This window comes from Miniopterus schreibersii (assembly GCF_964146895.1).
Source record: "Miniopterus schreibersii genome assembly, chromosome: 18".
Classification (NCBI taxonomy): Eukaryota; Metazoa; Chordata; class Mammalia; order Chiroptera; family Miniopteridae; genus Miniopterus; species Miniopterus schreibersii.
The window spans coordinates 9003938-9022830 of NC_138121.1; the positions used below are offsets into that span (position 1 = coordinate 9003938).

The 18893-nt window shown below is 36.8% G+C and overlaps 1 protein-coding gene across 7 annotated transcripts; it reads left to right on the plus strand.

Moving 5' to 3' along the window:
* Nucleotides 1–1311: 1311 nt before the first annotated feature.
* On the plus strand, nt 1312–17221 carry ZNF569 (zinc finger protein 569). Of its 7 annotated transcripts, none has more exons than XM_081119357.1 (6): nt 1342–1519; nt 3174–3228; nt 7542–7573; nt 11202–11328; nt 11775–11870; nt 14752–17221. In XM_081119357.1, exons 4-6 carry the CDS (start codon nt 11295–11297, stop codon nt 16572–16574), a joined length of 1953 nt encoding a protein of 650 aa, XP_080975483.1. In that variant the 5' UTR covers nt 1342–1519; nt 3174–3228; nt 7542–7573; nt 11202–11294; the 3' UTR covers nt 16575–17221. The 7 variants fall into 7 exon arrangements, with proteins under 7 accessions (XP_080975479.1, XP_080975481.1, XP_080975483.1 ...); XM_081119356.1 differs by having other exon boundaries at nt 1342–1472; XM_081119358.1 differs by lacking the exon at nt 1342–1519 and adding an exon at nt 1527–1872.
* Nucleotides 17222–18893: the final 1672 nt, after the last annotated feature.

Genomic DNA, 18893 nt, shown 5'->3' on the forward strand with positions numbered 1-18893 from the left:
GAAGGCAGAACCCTTTGCATACCGTTCTCCTATTTGTGATTTAGTGACGGTGGGAGTGAATGTGTCCCCTCTCTCTAAAATGGCCCTTCTGCCAGGCATCTTAAAATTTCCCTTATTCCCTACATTCAGATAAAAATGTCACATTTCCAAAGAGGCTTTACCTTATAACTTTCCCCTGGCACTCCACGGCTCCTTAATGTAACTCTATCCTCCCTTAGAGCAATAGTGTTTATATTTTGTTTTTTATTTGCTCATTGTCTACTCACAAGTTTCTGTCACCAGACTGTGATTTTGTGGTGTGTGTGTGTGTAACTCTCAGTAATTGCTAGGACAATTAGAAAATCAGTTAAAATATAGAAAATTTGAAAAATACTAGTATTCGACCTAATTGATATTTATAGAGCACTGCAACCAACAGCAAAAATATTTATTCTTTCAAGTGCGCATGGAACATTTACAAAGATAGAACATATTCTGGGCCACAAAACAAGCATCTTTCCACAATGAAGTTGAATTAGAAATCAGTAGCTGAAAGATACCTGGATAATTCCCCTGTATTTAGAAACATACACATTTCTAAATAAGCAACAGATTAAAGTAGAAATCAGAAAGGAAATTAGAAAGTATTCTGAACTGAAAGAAAATGAAAACATATTACATAAAAATTATGGGATGTCACTGAAGCAGAATTCAGGAGAAATTTGTAGAACTAAATACCTATACTAGCAAAGAAGAAAGGTCTCATATTAACGGCTTTACCTTCCACTTTTAAGAAACTAAAAACGGAATTTAATATTTTGGTGACTCTGGTTTATTGACTTAACCGTATAAGTTTCAATATTGTAACAGGGGCCAGTCAGGAAAGCAGGAACACAAAGAATTGACAACACACTGTCTCTCACGAAACTGCAGGATCAGAATCAAAGATACGACGCGCCCGTGGTCACACAGATGGTCGTAAATTCGCAGGACGCCAAAACTCGACCTCAGAATCTCTCGACCCCATTAATTTCCTACCATAAATCCACTGCCCAATTTTTCAGCGCACAGTCAGTCACACAAAGCAACCCCTTCCTTTTCTGACCGCCGCCAGAAGCTCCAGGCTCGGACTGGCGGGTCTCGTCCGGCCAACCGGCCCGGTTTCCCCCCGTCCTGCTCAAGTCCAGACCCGGGAGGAACCCGCGCCAGACGGAACCAAACGGACTGAGCGAGTCTTCCTTACTGGACGCGGCACCATAACCCCCAAGAATCCCAAGATCCCGCGGGGAAAGAGACTTTTGGCAGAAATTGACTTGGGCCGCGACGGCCTCTGGGAAATGTAGTCCGGTGCAGGAAAGCAGCGGACCTTTTCAGATGCTTCCCAGCACCAAGTTGCACTCCCACAGGCTGCGAGCGCCGGGATCCAGGGAAGCTGCTGCCGTAAAACTCGAACCGAGCCTCCTCGGCCGATCTGGGCGCCTAGGAAAGCAGCGGTTGGTTATTAACACTATTGGCAAACAGAAAGGACAGGCCGGCCCGGGTGAGCCGCGGGGGGCTCTGGGAAGTGTTGTTCTTTGTCTAAGGGCCCGGGGCTTGCGCTGCCCCTCAGCGCAGCCTGCACGGACCCCAGCGGCGCCTGTTTCGCAGCCCGCACCCGCCGTGCCACTTGGGCGGCGTTGAGATGTGGAATTGGGGCCTGTGTCCGCGGGCTCGGGGGTGAGTCCCCGGGGAGCCTCGAGCTCCGAGGCCGGGACTTGGTGGGAGTAGGGGCCTGCGGACCGGTGACGGTTGTCGGTGGAGGATGCCCGGGAGGGCTATGCCCCAGCTGGTAGTTACCCGAGGCCGCCAGAGGAGCGTGTTACAGACGGCGTGTGATGTTACTGTATTTGCCAGGTATTTGTGACTGAGGGTGGCCGTGGGGTCGTGTGGATAAGAGGATTTTGTGGGTGTGCGTGGCCTTTTATGTTTCACTATGAACGTGCGTGCCAGCGTGCCTGGGCTGCGGTGGGATCGTGAGCTGATGAGAAACTCCGCGGGTGGAAGGTGGAGTACGGTTGTGTGTGTAGATTTGTGAGGCTACTGGTGTTTCATTTATTCCATTATGGTAATAGGAACTGTGTTTTTATATGACACGTCAATAACCCTAACACTTTAATATTTATTTATTTTAAATTTTACTTGTGCATTAGCCACAGTTTTTTTTTGTGGCATACACTAACTTCGTGCTCCTTGTCCCCTACTTTCTGCCCGAGATCCGCAATATACAGAAAGTTGCTGATAAACACCAGTGTTTATAGTGCACTCTTCTAATTTTGGGGTCGTGGGGGTGGTGCAGCCTCCTAGAAGTGAAACTGATGGGTCAAAATGTATGCTCTTATGAAAGGCTCCCTAAATCTATCCAGTTTTTCTCCTCTAAGGCTCCAATAACCTACAGTATATTGGCATAGTATAAGGTTGCCTATACACCCTTGATAACAATGGCTATCATTAATATTAGTAATCTTCGTAAAAATTGAATAAATGCTGGAGGCATGCATGATATTGTAAATTCTGGGTAAAGAGTACGTAGGGTCTGGTTTGGGTTTTGAGTTCTCAAAATTGGATGCACAGACGGACAGTTGTGTGCTGGTCATTCAGATATTTAATGCATTTTCCCTGAACACATTCCTGTGACAGGCATTTGGGGGGACCCTGGAGATACAGTAGAGAACAAGGCAGAAAGTGGTCCAGCTCTCACAGCTCAGAGTGTAAGGTGGTGCAGAGGGTCTGCAGTGGTGATAGGGCCAAGAAGTACTTGCAGTATCCCTAAGTTTTAAGGATCAATGATCAGCTCTAAAGAATGACAAAACCATGTTGAATTGATCCGGACAGTATCATCAGAAGCAAGTTAGAACTGCTATGTCACTAGACTTTATTGACATGTTGGACTCATTTGCCTATTTTCCATTTAATAATTAAATACATTTACTAATGTATTAGTAATAAATGGAAAAGTCACTGAAATTTCAGATACCCATTTGGGTGTGGAGGAAGCTTCCTGGAATGAAGAACCAGGAGGGAGACTGAGAGAGCAGGCTTCTCACAAACACTTCTTGTTCAAATATTTTGCTACAGCGTTACCTTAATCTCTGTGGGTACAAGTTTCTGAAACCACAAAGCAATCCTGATCTAATGGCTTTTATTCTCTTCTACAGCTCTGCCTTCTCAGGCCCTGTTCATTCCCAGAAAGAGGAAATGACTGAGTTCCAGGTAAATTTTAAATAGCCTATTTGTTCCCTGCTTTATTCTACGGTGTAGTTTAAGAGGATTGTAGTAATCTGTTTAGTAAATTGGAAAATCTTATATGGATAACATATATTTTCAGAGGAAATAGAGTTAGAAGATTAAAACCAGGAAAGAGTTAAAATATGGCTATGCAGAAAAGCATTCATTCAGAGACATCACAGTTAAACTTCCATTTTCAATTTCATTATTACAGGTAAAGCAAACCAGAGCAGAAATTCAGTACATAATTTGCATTGTACATGAGGATAAAAGTGAACATTTCTTAGCAGAAGTAAGCTTTTCATTGGCACCTAAGTCAATGAATATATTACAGTATGACCTCTTGTATTTCATAAACCCAGCTTTTTGATGGTCTGTTTTGATCAATGATAAAATGAAGAATATATGTTAAAATAGCCCAGCATTGGAAAGAACAGAAATGAAGATTATCAGAAAAAGGGATAAATTATAGTATTGCATGTTATGGAAGACTACGTAACAATAAAATAGATTATTGCTTCGTATAATATGGATAAATCTCACAAAAATGTGGAATAAGAGAAGCCAGGAATAAAAGAGTCTGTATATGTGTGTGTATATACACACATAGCTGAATTCAATTTATTTTTTGTTCTTTGAAAAAAGATAATAACCACCTTTGAAAAATGTAATTGGAAGAAGGAGTCCTCAATTTCACACAAATATCGCTACTATTTCCCTTCCCTGGTGATGCTAAATTGCATATATCAAATTAGGATGCATGTTTTCTTCCATTTCATTATGGACCAAATGATTCCTTTGATAATTAAGGACTGACATAGTTTTTGGAATAAAGTCCCCAAATTTTTCCCCAGAAATCTAATTTTTGTTAATAATGTTGTCCTCTAACTTTGTGTATTGAAAGTCTCCATTGACTCAGTTGATTTAATAAGTCATCCTCGATATAACTGGAAGCCTCACATCTGCCCCACTCAGTGCCTGCTCTCCATCCTCTGTCCTTCAGTTCCCACCTTTAATGCAACCAAGTTGGATTTTTGGTATCCATCTGTCTGGAGGAAGTAGCGGAGATGTGGGACCTGAAGTGGACTCAGCTTGAGGTGCAATCCTAAAATATTCCTGATGCCCTTCAAACATAGATTCTTCTCCCTTTAAGAAGCCAATGATAGAGACGGGCTCATAGATGCAGACCAGGCAGACAGTTAGGGGAGGGGTGGGGGTGGAGGGATTGAGTAAAAAAGAAAAGAAAGAGAGAGAACTCATAGACAGACAACAGGGTGCTGATTGCAGGAGTGGAGGGGAGGTGGAAGAGGGCATAGAGGGGATAAATGGTGATGAAAAAAATTAAATTAAAAATAAAATTAAAAAAAAAGAAAGCCAATGATTTTGAGAAAATCTAAGCAAGTGAAGACCACAGAGAGAGGTAATTAAACTTGATCATTTTGTCAAACATTTACTTTTTAGGGAGTAAGATTTACAAATTGTGCCAACGTTCTGCTTTTTTCATTAATGTGTATAAATCCCTTTATGTAGTTAACTCTACCTACCATCTTTTGTGCTGAGGCCCACAGCCTCATTTAAATTAGGACATCCTGCCCAGCTGGCGTGGCTCAGTGGTTGAGCATCAACCTATGAATCAAACCGAGATCTCCTGGATCATAGGTCAATGCTCAGCCACTGAGCCATGCCAGCTGGGCTGTTTTTATTTTTAGATCAGTGTTGTTTTCATATTTCCTTGTAAATTATTCATGTCATTGAGATTGTTTTATTCCTAATTTTGTATGTTTTTAATTTCTTTTTATTCATTTAGCTTATTAAACATTTACCTAATTATTTATACCTAAAATATCAACTTTTAAATATGGATATTTATGCATGTAAGTTCAGCATTTCTCATTTTAGGATTAGACCTTCACATTTATTAAATTATTATTATTAAATATTTTCAAATTTATTTTAATTATCTCTTTTTGGATTTTCACAGTCTTAAGCTTGGTGCAATTAGGATTTTTCTCGCAAAATCTTTGGTGTTGGTTTTTAAAATTTGTTAGTTTATTGATCCATCTTCCTGAGGAGAAATCTGAGACTGAGGCATTATCAGCAAAAATTTATCTTATGTGTTCCTGTCCTTCAAGGTGATTATTCTAGGACCAGCTTTCTGCATTATGTTTTCTCCTCAGCCCTACTTCCTCACCAAGTGCTTTGTCCAAGCTTATTTTGGATTTATCCCAGTTAAGCAGAAGTTCCACCAACCCCTTGGATTTCAGTATTTTTTTAATTTGACAATTTGACTTTTGTGTCTTTAAATTTTTCTTCTTGCTTTATTGAGATACAATTTACATATAACATTGTGTAAGTTTGAGGTGTACACGCTGATTTGATATACTTATATATTACAAAATTATTACCACCATGGCATTAGCTAACACTGCCATTCTGTCATGTAATTACCATTAATTTTTATGTAGTGGGAATATTTAAGATCTACTCTTGTAGAATCTTTAAGTGCCTAATACATTATTGTTAACTATAATCACTATGCTGTATATTAGATCCCCAGAAGTTATTCATTCACCTTATAACTGGAATTTTGTGCCCAGTGACCAACATCTCCCCATTTCCTCCAACTCCCAGCCCCCTGCAACCACCATTCTACTTTGTTTCTATGCATTTGATTTGTTAAAATTCCACACCTAAATAATCTTTACTAATTTTTTGTTGAGAATTTGCCTATATTTTTTGTGGATATTGGTCTGTAGTTTTCTCTTCTTGTGGTGTCCTTATTTGTTTTTTTAAATAAGGGTAAAGCTGGTTTCAAAATGAGCCTGGGAGTGTTCCTTTCACTTAATTGCTTTTTTTTGGGGTGGGGGGAGAGTTTGAAAAATATTGGCATCCATTCTTCTTTATATATTTAGTGGAATTCACCAGGGAAACCATCTGGTCCTGAGTTTTTCTCTATTGGGAGATTTTTGATTAGTGATTCAGTCTCCTTACTTGTTATTGGTCTGTTCAAAATTTCTCTTTCTTCATGAGTCAGTCTTGGTAGGCTGAATGTTTATAGGAATTTATTCATTTTCTCTAAGTTATCCAATTTGTTGGCATATAATTGTTTACAGTAGTCTCTTATGAACTTTCGTATTTCTGTGGTATCAATTATATATAATGTCTTCTATTTCTGAGTTCATTCAGTTGACTCTTCTATTATTTTTAGTCTAGCTAAAGGTTTGTCTATATTGTTTATCTTTTTATGACACAGCAAGTGTCCTATCCTGGAGAATGCTCTGTATACACTTGGAGGAATGTGTATTCTGGTACCTTTGAGTAGAATATTCTTTATACATCTGTTAGGTTCATGTGTTCTAAAATATAGGTCAAATCCAATGTTTCCTTATTTGATTTTCTGTCTCCATGATCTATTCATGCTTAAAAGTAGGGTTGAAGTCTCCTATTATTGTATTGTTGTCTAGCTCTCTCTTCATATCTATTTGTTTATTATTTAGGTGCTCCAATATTGGGTTCATATTATATCTATGATAATTATATCTTTGTAATGAATTGACCACTTTTATCATTTTATAATGACCTTCTTTGTCACTTGCTACAGTTTTTGTCTTAAGGTCTGTGTAATTTGATATAAATGTAGCTACCACTGCTTTTTTTAATTTTCCACTTGCATGGAATATCTTTTACCATCAACATGGAGCCTATGTGTGTCCTTTAAGCTAAAGTGAGTCTCTTGTAGAGAGCATATAGTTGGATCTTGTTTTCTTTTTATACATTGAGCCACTTTATGTCTTTTGACTAGAGAATTCAATCCATTTACATTTAGAGTAATTTTTGATGAGTAGTCTTACTCATGCCATCTTATTCATTGTTTTCTGGCTGTTTTATAGTTCCCTTGTTTCTTTTTCTCGTTGCCTTCTTTTGTGAGTGGATGATTTTATGATTCCCTTCTCGCTGTCTTTTGTGTTTCTACTTTAGTTTTGCCTTGTTTATAGGTATAACATTCTATTTTACATTGGTAGCAACTTAACTTTGATCACATACAAAAACTGTATACTCTTCCCTCTTTTATGTGTTTGATGTCACAATTTACCTCTTTTTACATTGTGATTAACAAATTATTATAGCTGTAGTTATTTTTAATACTTATTATTTAACTTTTAGATCAGAGTTAAGAGCTTAACACACCACCATATTGCAGTATTAGAGTTTCCTGAATTTGACTATATACTTAACCTTTACCAGTGTGTGTATGTTTTTATTTTTTCATGTTACTAATTAGCATCCTTTTATTTCAGCTTGAAGAACTTCTTTCAGCATTTCTTCTAAGGTAGGTCTAGAGGTGATGAACTCTCTCATCTTTTGTTGGGAAAGTCTCTCTCCACTTCTGAACAACTTTGGTGGATAGTGTCTTCTTAGTTTGCAGATTTTTTCTTTTAGTACTTTGAATATATCATCTTACTGTCTTCTGGCCTGTAAGATTTCTGCTAAAAAATCTGTTATCCTAATGGGGGTTCTCAATGTTATAAGCTTCTTTTTTCTTGCTCCTTTTAAGATTCTCTCTTTGTCTTTGATTTTTGACAGTTTTATTTATTGTGTCTTAGAGAGGATTTCTTTAAATTGAGTTTGTTTGGTAACCTATGAGTTTTATGAAAACTTGGATATCAAAATCTCTCCCTATATCTGGGAAGTTCTCAGGCATTATTTCTTTAAATAATCTTTCTACCCCTTTCCCCTCTCTCTTCTTATTCTGAGATTCCCACAATGTAAATATAGTTTCATTTGGTGATGTCCTGTAATTCACAGAGGTTTTCTTCATTCTCTTCATTCTTTTTTATCCTCTGACTCAATAACTCACACTTCCTGTCTTCCAACTTACAGATTCTTTCTTCTGATTGATCCATTTTGCCATTGAATTTTTCATTTCATTCATTGTATTCTTCAGGTCCAGAATTTGTTTGGTTCTTTTTTTATATCTTTATTAAACTTCTTATTTCATTCATGTATTGTTTTCCTGATATTGTTGAATTGTGTTTCTGTGTTTTCTTATAGCTCTTTGAGTTTCTTTAAAAGAGCTATTTTGAATTTTGGAGGGGGATGGGTGCAAATCACAAAGTCTTTGGGATCAGTAACTCAAAGATTATTGTGATCCTTTTGTGGTATTATGTTCCCTTGATTCTTCATGTTCTTCGAAGTTTTATTTTTGTTGTTGATAATCCTCACCCAAGGATATTTTTTCCATTGATTTTTAGAGAGAGTGGAGGGGAGGGAGGGGGAGAGGGAGGGAGAGACAGAGAGAAACATCGATGTGAGAGAGACACATCAATTGGTTCCCTCCTGCATGCGCCCAGACTGGGGCTGGGAATCGAACCTGCACCCCAACTATGTGCCCTTGACTGGGGATCGAACCCATGACCCTTTGGTGTGTGGGCCAGTGCTCTATCTACTGAGTCACACCAGCCAGCGTTCATGTTCTTTGAAGTTTTTCATTGAAGTAACAGTCACCTCCTCCAGTCTCTACTAACTGCTTTCAGGATAGAAATAACTCGTCAACTCTGTTAGGGATTCTGAGGCTTTCACAGAGTTTCTATGGATATACCCACTCCACTCTTCCCTCTTGTGGCAGAATTCTTAAGCTTGTATGCCTTTTCTTGATCCTGCAATACACCAGGCAGGGTACTTGCTGAGAACCTCTCTTTCGTTTTCCAAAAGGCAGTGCTAAAGCTCACGTTTGTGGTCTTTCTCTGGCCTGCAGATTCAGGCTGACTTTCTGCACATGCTCACTGGTCATTTGCCAAAGCTTGCTCTCACTACCACCACTGGGAGTATGCACAAGGAACCAGCTACTGGGTGCGTGTGTGTGTGGAGAGGGTGAGGCCTACAGAGCTTTTGGGTGCCCGTGGATGTGTGTTGGGGGAGTCTACAGGCAAAGCATACCCAGAAGCTCATGGACTGGCTTTTTGATGAAGTCTGCAATGCAGTAGTAGGATCTGTGTCCCATTAAGGCTCTACAAGAGTCTTACGTTCCACTCTCCTAGACTCTTCCTTCCCCCATCATGTATCTCAGAATTCAGTACTCAGGATGAGACAAGAGAGAAATGAGCCTCTTTGGCACTATCCTGCACAACTAGGAACACAGATTCTCACTCTCACTTTCCTCTGTGGGTGAGATCCTCTATGGATGAGGATCTCTCATGCCCTAATCTGTGCTACCTTGAGGGAGAGGTGATGCGAGTAAAGTCAAACTGTTTCTCTTACCATTTCTGATGAGCCAAACTCATTTTTTGTTCCAGTGGTGTCCTGGAACTTTTCTGCTAGAGACCTGTCATCCATGGGTGATTGTCTGAGACAGTTTTTTCCAAGGGCTCCTGGACCATGGCCAAGAGAGACTAGAGTTGGTTCATGAGCTACTACAGGGTCTAGAGCTGGGACTAAGGTCTGTATACCTATTATCCAAGACATGGGTGGGTGAGACTCCTCTGGAGCCCTTCAGTATATGGTGGATCCCAAAGCTCCCACAAAGGCACTTTTGTGCGTGGATGGGTGCCAAATTGTTGTTGTAGGAGAAGGGGAAGCAAATGAGGAACATCATATTCAGCCATAATTGCCTTTGGTTTCTTAAACCTGTTTATTTCAAAGGCCTTGTTCTTTAACAGAAAAGGGTTCAAAAAATTATTTCTTTAGTCCCACAGCCTACTCTGAACCATTAGTGTTAGTGAATGTTTATGTTCATAGAATCCTTTTAGGACCTAGATATAAATTCTTAGAAATAGTGATTATGAATTAGCTCCTGGTGATTTCTTTTTTTTAATCTTCACCTGAGGATATTTTTCCCATTGCTTTTCAGAGAGAGTGGAAGGGAGAGGAGAGAAAGAGAAACATTGATTTGAGAGAGATACATCGATTGGTTGCCTTCCGCATATACCCCAACTAGGCCCCGGGGATCGAGCCTGCAACCGGGGTATGTACCCTTGGCCAGAATTGAACCTGGGACTCTTCAGTCCACAGGCCGACGCTCTAGCCACTGAAGCAAACCACCTAGGGCCTGGTGATTTCTTTTTATCTCATAGAAATTCTTCAAGGAGTAGGAAACAAAGGACAGCTTCCTTTGTTCTGGTGCTTTTGAAGATTTTTTTCTTATGTTTATATTCCTTTGGGCACTTTAGTTTTTAACTAAGAAAAATATGTTCTATTTCTAATATTTAAATCACATTGCTTTCAAGAAATTTGTCACCAGCATCTCATTTCTGAAACTTATTCTACAGCTTTCTTGATAATGTTTTCTCTTAGTTCTGCTTGTAATTCTAGTTCAGAACATTAGAAAAACTTTATTGATGAATTTTTTTCTTTGTCTGGTGGTTATGTGTATGATTCTGTCTGTAGCCCTCTTTTTTTCAATGTATGATCTGAGTGATCATAGCCCATTTTCATGGCTGCAGACAACTAGTATAGGCTAATGAGCAATCCTCATTTCATTGTAGATTTCTCCTGATCTAATGAATAGTATGTCCAACAATATGTCAACATATATCTCTAGTTGGATGTTTTACCATATCACAAATTTTAGATATCCTTCTCTGCCTGCTTCTGTTTCCATCCAAATCCTGTTTTCTTTTTTTTTTCCTGCCTCATTGAATCACAGGCATCTAGTGAGTTCCCAAACCAGTTAACTTGAGTAAAGTTTTATATTCACCCATCTTCCACACTCAATATAAATTGGTGCCCAAGATCTTTTTAACCCATGGTGGTTATTAAAGATATGTGCTTGCTAATTCAGTGAATGAACATAAACTGACAGGATGTTGCTAATGTGATATTTTTTCTTTTAGAAATTAAAAAACCAGGTAAATGTTTTATAACCTCTTGCCTGTGCATACCATGAGAACACAGTTCAATATGTTTTGCCCACATCATCTAGGATGGATGACTTCAGATTAAATAGGAGTGTGTTGTTACAGGAAACAGTGACTTTCAAAGATGTGGCGATTGACTTCACCCAGGAAGAGTGGCAACAATTGGATCCTGCTCAAAGGAACCTGTACAGGAATGTGATGCTAGAAAACTATAACAACTTAATCACAGTGGGTAAGGGTAGTTTCCTGTATAACCCAAGTTCTGGGAGTAAAGTTTTCTCTCCCCCCCCCCCCCCCAATTTTCTGAAGTGTGTGGAACCTTTAAGTGTTAGAGCAAATTTTGCCTTTAGATGCCTTTACTCACATGAATGTGCATGCTACAGCTTTCAAAACAAAAGGTCCTTTTTGGTTATGATTCAGGGGGCAGCATCCCCAGAAACCACACTTTTCTTGTCTTTCAGAAAGTTTGGTGTTCCTGTGCCAGCCTAAATTCTTAAATGATTCTTTGTTCTAAAGATCTCTAACCCATGGTGATTATTAAAGATATATGCTTGCTAATTCAGTGAATGAACATAAACTGACAGGATGTTGCTAATGTGATGTTTTTTCTTTTAGAAATTAAAAAACTGGGTAAATCCTGGTTTTATGCCTAAATCTTATGTCATTTCCCTTTGACAGGCTGTCCATTCACTAAACCTGATGTGATTTTCAAGTTGGAGCAAGAAGAAGAACCATGGGTGACGGAGGAAGAAGTGTTAAGGAAACACCATCCAGGTTAGTGGAAGGGAACCAGACAGGCGAGAAGGGGCCAGGACCTTTATGGTTAATATGTGAATAGTTGATTCCTCTGAAATGTCCTTCAAAGATATTTTCATAAAGACTAGACTTTTATAGTGACAAGTGGTGTGAATTCTTTATAAATCTGTCATTTCTAGTTAAGATTCTTCTTTCCTCAGAACTTCTTTCCAGGGAACTTAAAGGAACAGTGGACCGTTTACCTATGTGTTAAATATCAATATTTTCTAACTCATTTCCAGCTTTACTTTGATAATCATTCTGTTTTTGACATCTTCGGTGTCTCCCCACCATTTTACATAGGATCCTTTCTTTTTGCTTTCAGATATTCATGGAATTATAGTTCAAATAAACCTGTTAATATTTATAGTCCTTTACTTTCTAATTTCTTTTGTTCCTTCCACTGTAAATGCCTTAGCATCTTATTTTGTACCCATAATTATACTTCCCACTGTATTGTTAGCTTTTGCTCTCATACTTCAGTAATGGCTACATTTTACTTCAAGAAAAGTTTTAAAGACAGTGCTACTTTTCTGTTAGCTCACATTTTCTGCTATATTTGTTGAATTTATTGGGGTGACACTGGTTAACAAAATTATACAGGTTTCAGGTACGCAGTTCTACAACACATCATCTGTACAGTGCATTGTGTGTTCACCACCCCAAGTCAGGTCTCCGTCCATCACCATTTATCGCCCCTACACCCTTCTCCACCTCCCTTATCCTCCTCCCCCTGGCAGTCACCACACTGTTGTTCGTGTCCATTAGTTATCTTTCTTTTTTTAATTTTTTGCTCAATCCCTCCACATCCCCAGCTGTCAGCCTGCTCTCTATCTATGAGTCTGTCTCTGTTTTGTTTGTTAGTTCATTTTGTTCATTAGATCCCACTATACTTTCTCCCTACCCAATCATGCTAGGTACTCAGTTGTATGTTCTAACTCTCATCTAATTGTTACTTTCCCATTGTTCTCATTTTTAATTGCTGCATTATTCAAAATAATTTTATTTACTTTTAAAAATATATAATACATGCTTACAGTACCAGTTGTTTTAGTCTACTAGAGAATGTATATTGAAAAGTAATTATTCTTTTTTTAACCATTTCCCCTCTCTGGTGGCAAACCCCTAGCATCAGTCTCTTTTGAGCTATTACTTACTTGTATTTTTAAACATTCTTATTGAAACCACTTTAAGTTATTAGGTTATCCTGTGATAATTGTCATCTTTGCTGCTGAATGTTTTTTTATAACTTTTTTTTTGGTGTGGAGGGGTACACAATTCAACACATTACACTATTTTATTTGTTCAAATATGTGTGCATTTTAAAGTTTTCTTATAATTTGGAGACATTTCTGGTTAAATTTATTCCTTTTTTTTTTTTTTAAAGTCTATTGATTTGAGAGAGAGAAAGGGGGAGAGAGAAAGAGAGAAACATCAATGATGAGAGAGTCATTGATCAGCTGCCTCTTTCACACACCCCCACTGGGGATCAAGCCCACAGCCTGGGCATGTGCCCTGACTGGAAATAGAACCCGGATCTCCTGGATCATAGGTCGATGCTCAACCAATGACCCATGCCAGCCAGGCTATTAAAGTTTTTAAATTGAGTCTGTTGGGGTGACATTGGTTAACAAAACCATACAGGTTTCAAGTGTACATCTCAAAAAAACATCACCTGCACACTTCATCATGTGACAGTTTCCCAACGCTCTAACCACTGAGCAAAAGCGACTAGGGCTCCTTTCCAACTTTTTATACCTCTGATTTCTTTCTCTATTTAATGCACTACCCAGTACTGTAATAACAGTGGAATAGTACTCATCTTCTTCCTGACTTTAGTGTGTATGTGTTGGGATTTTCCCCATTAAGTATGGTGCTTTCGTTTAAGTTTTACTGTACTTTACTTCTCAAGTTAAATAATGTGTCTGTCTGGTCCCATTTTATAAAGGTTTTATTAATAGGAAATGGATTCTGAGCTTTATCATCTCTAATATCTTTGGAAATGATTACTTGATTTTTCACTTAACTTATTTACTTGGAGTAAATGAATTTTTATTGAAAAATATTTCTCCTATTGAAACATACTTATATTCCTGGGGAAAAAATCTCAGGTGGGTCATTTCGATATTTTATGTAGAATTTTTACATTGATATTCGTAAGTGAAATTGGTGTATAATTTGCTTTTTTGGTTGACATTTGTCAGGTTTTGGTATTAATACTGTTTGTTTCACAGACAAAAAAATTGGAAATTCTTCTTTTTCTCTTTTGTAACATTCTGCACAGCAGGAGAGTTGTCTCTTCAATGTTAAAATTTCATGTGAATCTGCATCTTTTCTATTTGTTTTGTTTTTAGCCGATTTCTTTTAATGTTTTTCTACTTATTTTGTGGAAGTTGGTCTAACAAGTTTTCTATATCTTATAGAGTCATTTTGGTCATTTAAATTTTTCAAAAAATTATTCATGTCTAATAGTTTGTAAGAATGTATTTCAATAGAGTTCTACCAAATAGTTTTATGATTAACTTCCTGTTTTTGTTTTTCTCTATCATTATTTCTTCTAACTTTATTTGAAAATTCTGCATTCTTTTTTACTGAACAGTTTATCTGTTTTCTTTCAGATCCCATTTAAAAGCAATCAAGGCTATTTGTATTTATAGATGTCTACCTCTACTCATATTTACCTTCCTAAAATTTTCTAAAGCTTAGGAAGTAGAAGATATATGTTCCTGGAATTTACTTAATAGTGGAAAACTAGGGCTTAAGCCAAGAAGCAATCCTATAATAGCTTTTTTTTTTTTTAATTTTCTTGATATAATATTGGAAAAATTGACAAGTAATATTTACTCATAATCTGTTCTAGGAGAAATATGGAGAAACGTTGACCATCAGAATATACAGGACAAACTTTTGACACAACTTGGAGATAAGTTCATAAAAACTTTGACTGAAGAAAAAGTCAGTGAATGTCATAAGAAAATTTCTTACATGTTTTCTCCAAACTCAAACTTTTTTCCTTCTATTCACAACCTCTATGACCCTAACTTATTTGGAAAGTATTTAGAACATAATTTTGACCATCAAAATAATGAGAGAATCCTTATAAAAAAGGAATACTGTGAATATAATGAACCTATGAAGTCATCTGGCAATAGCTCATCACATCTTGTAGTAACCCCCTTTAAGTGTAATCATTGTGGAAAAGGATTTAGTCAAACCTTGGATCTCATCAGACACCTGAGAAGTCACACTGGAGAGAAACCCTATGAATGTAAAAAATGTAGGAAAGCCTTCAGCCATAAGGAAAAACTCCTAAAACATCAGAAAATTCACAGTAGGGAACAGTCTTATGAATGTAATGAATGTGGGAAAGCTTTCATTAAAGTGTCAAATCTCAGTAGACATCAAAGAATTCATACTGGAGAGAAACCTTATGCATGTAAGGAATGTGGGAAATTCTTCAGCCAGAAATCCAATCTTATTGATCATGAAAAAATTCATACTGGAGAGAAACCTTATGAATGTGATGAGTGTGGAAAAGCATTCAGCCAGAAGCAAAGCCTCATTGCACATCAGAAAGTTCATACCGGGGAGAGACCTTATGCATGTAATGAATGTGGTAAAGCTTTCCCTCGAATTGCATCCCTTGCTCTTCATATGAGAAGTCATACAGGAGAAAAACCTTATAAATGTGATAAATGTGGAAAAGCCTTCTCTCAGTTTTCCATGCTTATTATACATGTAAGAATTCATACAGGTGAGAAACCCTATGAATGTAATGAATGTGGCAAATCCTTTTCTCAAAGTTCAGCCCTTACTGTCCATATGAGAAGTCATACTGGTGAGAAACCGTATGAGTGTAAGGAGTGTAGAAAAGCCTTCAGCCACAAGAAAAACTTCATTACACACCAGAAGATTCATACTAGAGAGAAACCTTATGAATGTAATGAATGTGGGAAAGCATTTATTCAGCTGTCAAATCTCGTTAGACACCAGAGAATTCACACTGGAGAAAAACCCTATATATGTAAAGAATGTAGCAAAGCCTTTAGCCAGAAATCAAATCTCATTGCTCATGAAAAAATTCATTCTGGGGAGAAACCCTATGAATGTAATGAATGTGGTAAAGCCTTCAGCCAAAAGCAAAACTTTATTACTCATCAAAAAGTCCACACTGGAGAGAAGCCTTATGGTTGTAATAAATGTGGTAAAGCTTTCTCTCAAATTGCATCCCTTACTCTTCATCTTAGAAGTCACACGGGGGAAAAGCCTTATGAATGTGATAAATGTGGGAAATCCTTCTCTCAGTGCTCATTGCTTAACTTACATATGAGAAGTCATACAGGTGAGAAGCCCTATGTATGTAATGAATGTGGAAAAGCTTTCTCTCAAAGAACTTCCCTTATTGTGCACATGAGAGGTCATACTGGTGAAAAACCCTATGAATGTAATAAATGTGGAAAAGCCTTCTCCCAAAGCTCATCTCTCACTATACATATACGAGGTCATACAGGTGAGAAACCCTTTGACTGCAGTAAATGTGGAAAAGCCTTCTCTCAAATCTCATCTCTTACACTACATATGAGAAAACATACAGGTGAGAAGCCTTATCATTGTAATGAGTGTGGTAAGGCTTTCAGCCAAAAATCACATCTTGTTAGACACCAGAAAATTCATACTCTTTAGAAATAGAAACCCTATGAATATTGTGAATATGGAAAAACCTCCAGAAGGAATTAGCACCTCCTTTCATAATACATAATTGATTCTAGAACAGAAAACAATGAATATGAGAAAGCCTTTTGAAGAAGTTACACATTCATGAAACATGAGAATTCTTACCAGGGTTACAAATTGTATAATGAAAAAGCTGATCATCAAAAACTTTTAGCATATATCTTATCTACTAATAGTATTTATTTATCATTTTTATTAAAACCTGAAACAAGATATCTTCTGTCAGCTTGTCAACATGATACTTGGGCTCCTAGCCAATGTATTATCAAGAAAAAGACTGGGGGAAAAGAGAAATTATAAAAATAACCTTTTATATGAGAAGTCACTAGAAAATGTGTTGATATAAATTATGTAAGAATAGACAGAAAAATGAATTACTATATATGTAAAATTATAAAATATTTTGAAGAGCATAAAAGAACACCTTAAAGATTTAGAAAAATAACACTGAAAAGACTTGGCATTGTAAAAAAGTAGTTTTTTCCCCCCACAAATCTCTAAAGTACTTATAAAGTACTTTCACTTAGAGTTTTCATTAGTTAGTTTTACTTTAAGAATTTCGCAGGCTGATTTAAAATATTATATTGGAATATAAAGGACTAAAGATAGCTGAAAAAAATGTGAAAAACCAAACAAAAGAGAAGACAGTATACTAGATATCATCACATTCTTTATTTTAAACTGTGTCATTTAAATAATGTGTTCTTGAGGGGTAAATCAGCAGAAACAAATTGAGGATTAGAAGACAGAGATATGCAGATTTTGTGTATGATACTGCTATGGAAATCATTGGATAAAGGATGGCCTATTTAATAAATGGAAGATTCATATTAATAAAAAGTATTAGCTGTCTATACCATATATAAAAATAAAATCCAAATAGATTAATGAACAATATAAAAAGCAAAATTCTAAAACTATGATGAAAATAGTATATATTACTTTAGAGTAACAGGATTTTTTAAAAAACACAAATACGGATCGACCAATTCTTTTTTGGTGTATTGGTTTCAAAGGCACCTACATATGTGCACAAAGAGATAATTGTGCTCACTGTATTCTATTTTGGTGTGTTATCTTTAGAGCACCCACATATATGCACAGAGATATATATGTTCACTGTATTATGCTTTCTATTACTGCAGATTGGACTTAGCATAAATTTCTATTGAGAGGTAGATCAATATGATGTGATTATGTCTGTGATGAATACAATATTTACAGAATACAAATTTGACATAGTTACACGGATAGTTCACAATATATAATATTAGGAGTAAAAAGCAAAGTGTACAATAAAACATGATATTTTTGTATACACTTAATACAATAATACAAAGAATAGTACTGTGTATTTACCATGGATCCATATATTACCGTGGATTCCACTTTTATGAAATGGAAAAAGTTTGGAGGGAGTGGCTATATTTACCTGTAATATCTCTTAAAGCAAGCAAATATGACAGTGGTAACAAATCTGATTGTCAAAATGTTGCTTTTGTTTATATTCTTTCTTGCCTTTCTTTATTATCTGTTTTTCTAAAAAAGAATCAGGGTTGCAGGAAACCTGGACCCATAGAAACAATTTTTAAATGGATTCTTATTTTTGATCAAATACATTTATAGAGAATTCTCTTTGCTAATACACAAACCAAGCCTGAATTAAGATATGCTTTGCTTGCCATGTCCTCATGTTAATTAGAATAATAAAAATCAGTAGTATATTGCATTTGAGGCCAGCTTTTTAAAATTTAATTTTTATTTCAAACACTATTTTTTCTCTAGTTGAAAATAGTAAAATAACAAAAGAAACATTCAATATTTGGGGTAACCAACTCTCCATTTGGGAGGAAAAAATTGCCTGCATTTGGGCTGGTTTCAGATTGAGGGAGAGAGACCATTCATGCATACTATAAAATGTGATTAATGGTCTAACAAGTCAAGCTCAAGGACTGTTGCCAACATCAGAGCAGAAGCAATTTCAATATATCTCAACAAAGGTTTCTTTGGTTTCTGGATTCTTAAATGGGAATGCAGATGTTGGTGATTTTATATATGTCAGGTAAGGGCTCAGTGGATGTGAAAGGTCACTACCACAGCTGTTTTATATTGAGGCCTTTCAAATATTTTTGGTACTCAAATTTTCTTTTCTCTGAATAGCCCATTTATATATTTTGTCTATTTTTTTCTACTGGGACTTTCAAAATGTTTTTAGTTAGAAATAAGTATAGATTTATATGAGGTTAAAGTAACAATACCCTATAGTAC